The 3,027-nt window shown below is 51.6% G+C and overlaps 1 protein-coding gene across 1 annotated transcript in view; it reads right to left on the bottom strand.

Annotated features, from left to right (window-relative positions):
- Positions 1-2,379, bottom strand: part of LOC105033267 (subtilisin-like protease 4) — a 2,620-nt gene extending 241 nt beyond the window's left edge. The window contains exon 1 of the mRNA XM_010907996.4: positions 1-2,379. This exon is cut by the window's left edge and continues 241 nt beyond it. Within this exon, the coding sequence (XP_010906298.4) occupies positions 19-2,343 (2,325 nt within the window). The 5' untranslated portion in view covers positions 2,344-2,379 and the 3' untranslated portion in view covers positions 1-18.
- Between the last annotated feature and the right edge of the window lie 648 nt (positions 2,380-3,027).

Genomic DNA, 3,027 nt, shown 5'->3' with positions numbered 1-3,027 from the left:
GGAGCCTTTTCATCGGGATTAAAACGTGACAGAGATGGGACTCCTGACGACGTGCTTGCTAGAAATCCAACGGAGTTGCCCTTCCGAGTACTTGCCTGGAGGCTTTCCGTCGGTGCTCAACTCGACGGTATAGCTCTTCTCTTCATTGAGACCAGAGAACCGAAGCATCTGAGGAGTTACTTTCACACTCACACCTTCTGGTTCATCAACCTTCACCGAGAAAACTGAGTTGGCCTCCCCTACGTTAGTCACAGTCCGACTTATGGTTCTGATCTTCGATGAAGTCACTCCAGGTCCAAGGTTCACCGAAATGGATGGCAAATTTAGCTGGTCCGCTGCGATATGTTTGACAGAAGAACACTGGTTTTGACGTCCGACGACCTGAAAAACCTCGAATTCGGAGTACCTCAAGCCGCCACAAAGGTAGCCAATGTACTCCTCCGGCTTGATGTCATAGATCAATCCCGGATCGCTGGCTTTGGATGGATCGACATGTCCTGCGCCCATGGCGAAGAAGCTAGCAGGATCCATATTGGCAGATGCTTCATCAGCGATGGGCTTCCCCTCACGATCTACCGTGAGCGCCGTCGTCATGATTGCTGATTTAATTGCAGCTGGCGACCAGTCCGGATGGGAACTTTTGAGCAGTGCAGCAACTCCAGCTAGATGGGGGGTGGCCATGGAGCAACCATATGCAAAGTTGAATATCTTGTCCGTGTCGCCGGAGGGGTCGGGTCCGACCTCCTGGTGCCATGCTGATAGAATATCTACACCGGGACCGATGATATCGGGCTTTAAAATGCCGCCGTTCACCAGGCTCGGCCCTCTCGAGGAGAAGGAGGCAACCGCTGGAGCTCGGCGGGCTCCGTATAGCGTGCCTTTGAAAACTATGGTGGCCGTCGGGTTCTTTTCTGTCGAGAAGTAGTTTACGACCTTCAACGAATCTTGGTGGTTCAGATGGGCAGCTGGGATGACATGAGGATCGGCTCTGATAGTGAAATTGTTCCACCTCTGGTTCAGAACTATGAGGGCGGCCCCTCCGGCGGCCTTCACGAGCTCACCCTTGTTGACTGGGTCATTGTATGCTTGCCCGCACAGCACGATCTTCCCTGTAATGTTCATGCCGTCGAACGCCCCATCCTGGCAAGCTTTCTTGACATCTGTATCGATAGCCCCGGGGTAGGCGATGGGCATCATCGTGGAACTGCTGAAGTTCGCCGGTTGGTAGGCAGATTCTCCATCAAATTCCATCCCGTTACCGAGCCTCACGGTCGCCCTCGCTACCCTGTCGATGGAGCTTGCCCCCACGGTCAGAATCCATGGTGCATCATTATCCACAATACCAAGGTCGGACCCTCCTTGATTTCCGGCGCAGCAGACGGAGATGATTCCTTTCTCCATCGCTCGGAACGAGCCTTGGGCGATGCCGCTGCTGTGAATTTTTTGTTTCTTAAAGATGGACATGGAAAGCACATCGACTCCGTCATCGATGGCCTTTTCGATGGCGGCTAATAAATTGCGTTCACAGCAGCTGTAATCATTTGTGTTGGCGGGTATGTAGCACACCTTGTAGACCGCCAGATGAGCTTTCGGGGCCACGCCGGCTGCGGTGCCCTGGGCCTGACGGAGTACTTGAGCACCACGGACGAAGCTTCCAGCCGCAATGCCGGCGACGTGAGTCCCGTGCCCCATCTCATCGTGTGGCGTGTGGCTGGGCCCGAAGACCGCGGCACCTATGAGCTTGTTGTTGCAAGGCTTCGGGACCCACTTGTTGCATCTGGCATTGTTGAACTGGCAGCAGCCACGCCATTTCAAGGGGGGTTCTGGCATGCCCTCGGCGTCGAACGAAGGATGTGTGGGGACGATGCCGCTGTCCAGCACCCCTACGATGACCCCCTCGCCGAGATTGGACTTCATCCAGAGGCTGTTATATTGGTCCAACCCCAAGAATTTTGGGGTATAGGTCGTGCCAAGACGAAGGTGCTGCTCTGGTCGTGCAGACACGAACCCCTCCATTCTCTCCATGGCCTTCACTTCATCCGGGGTGAGCCTCGCTGCAAACCCACTGATCACACTGTGGTACGAGTAGACCAGCCTCGGCCCACCCGAATCAAGAGTGGTGTTGGGCAAGAAGGATTTGTGCCAATTCTCAAGCTGTTCGGCGCCAAGGAGCTCAAAGTCCTCGGGCGGATAAACATGAACGATGTACGTCTGGATTTGGCTCCGCCCATTGCCGCCAACTGGATCGACTACAGGAAGAAGCTGGCTGCGAGCGGCGACCAGAGCATTGCATGCTAAGAAGAAGGCGAGCATGGAAAAGCCCGTACCTTTGTGAATCTCCATGATCTTCTAGAGAAAGGATGGATGGAGGATTATGGATTGTACAGAGGAGAGAGAGAGGTTGGCCTTCTAATCAGATGATAGAGCTTAAATAAAGGGAGACGCGCGGGAACTTTGGATTCCCCATAGCATCTGAACGTGGAGGATTCTTGGAAGGGGGCAACTCCAGCTGAGGCCACGTGGCAATCATGGACTGCTCGATGGAGAACTAGTGGCAGATGTCATCAGAGGTAGCTTCTTTAGCCATCACAGGGCTAAAATGATTGAATCAGACTTTGTCCATATGCAGGGGCTTCTCGTGAACGGTGTTGCGATGCCTCATTATTCATTCTATTAAGCTTTCATGTAGGATTTCTGGAGCAAATGTCAGATCTGTCGCCAAAAAACAGCTCATTTAAACAAATCAAGTCTCATTTAAACATAGACATTGAAGAAGTATCGTACTATATATACATGATTTCTAATAATATTTTACACTCATGTAGCAATTAGTTCAAGTACCATCTCGAATCCAATGCATGATTTCAGGAAAATAAGCATAAACCTCCTTTGTATACCGCTTCGGTGGAAAATCTCTCTACGTGGTCTGTTATCCCAGATTCAAATATCTCAATTATTGATCGCATTAGAACTTAATTTCAACGATCCGATCATCAAGACTTGCTGATACTAATTGTCATACCTTCG

Source organism: Elaeis guineensis, chromosome 6, assembly GCF_000442705.2.
Source record: "Elaeis guineensis isolate ETL-2024a chromosome 6, EG11, whole genome shotgun sequence".
In the NCBI taxonomy this organism is placed as follows: domain Eukaryota; kingdom Viridiplantae; phylum Streptophyta; class Magnoliopsida; order Arecales; family Arecaceae; genus Elaeis; species Elaeis guineensis.
Note: the sequence above shows the minus strand (reverse complement) of the source record. Positions and strands in the feature narration are given on the sequence as shown.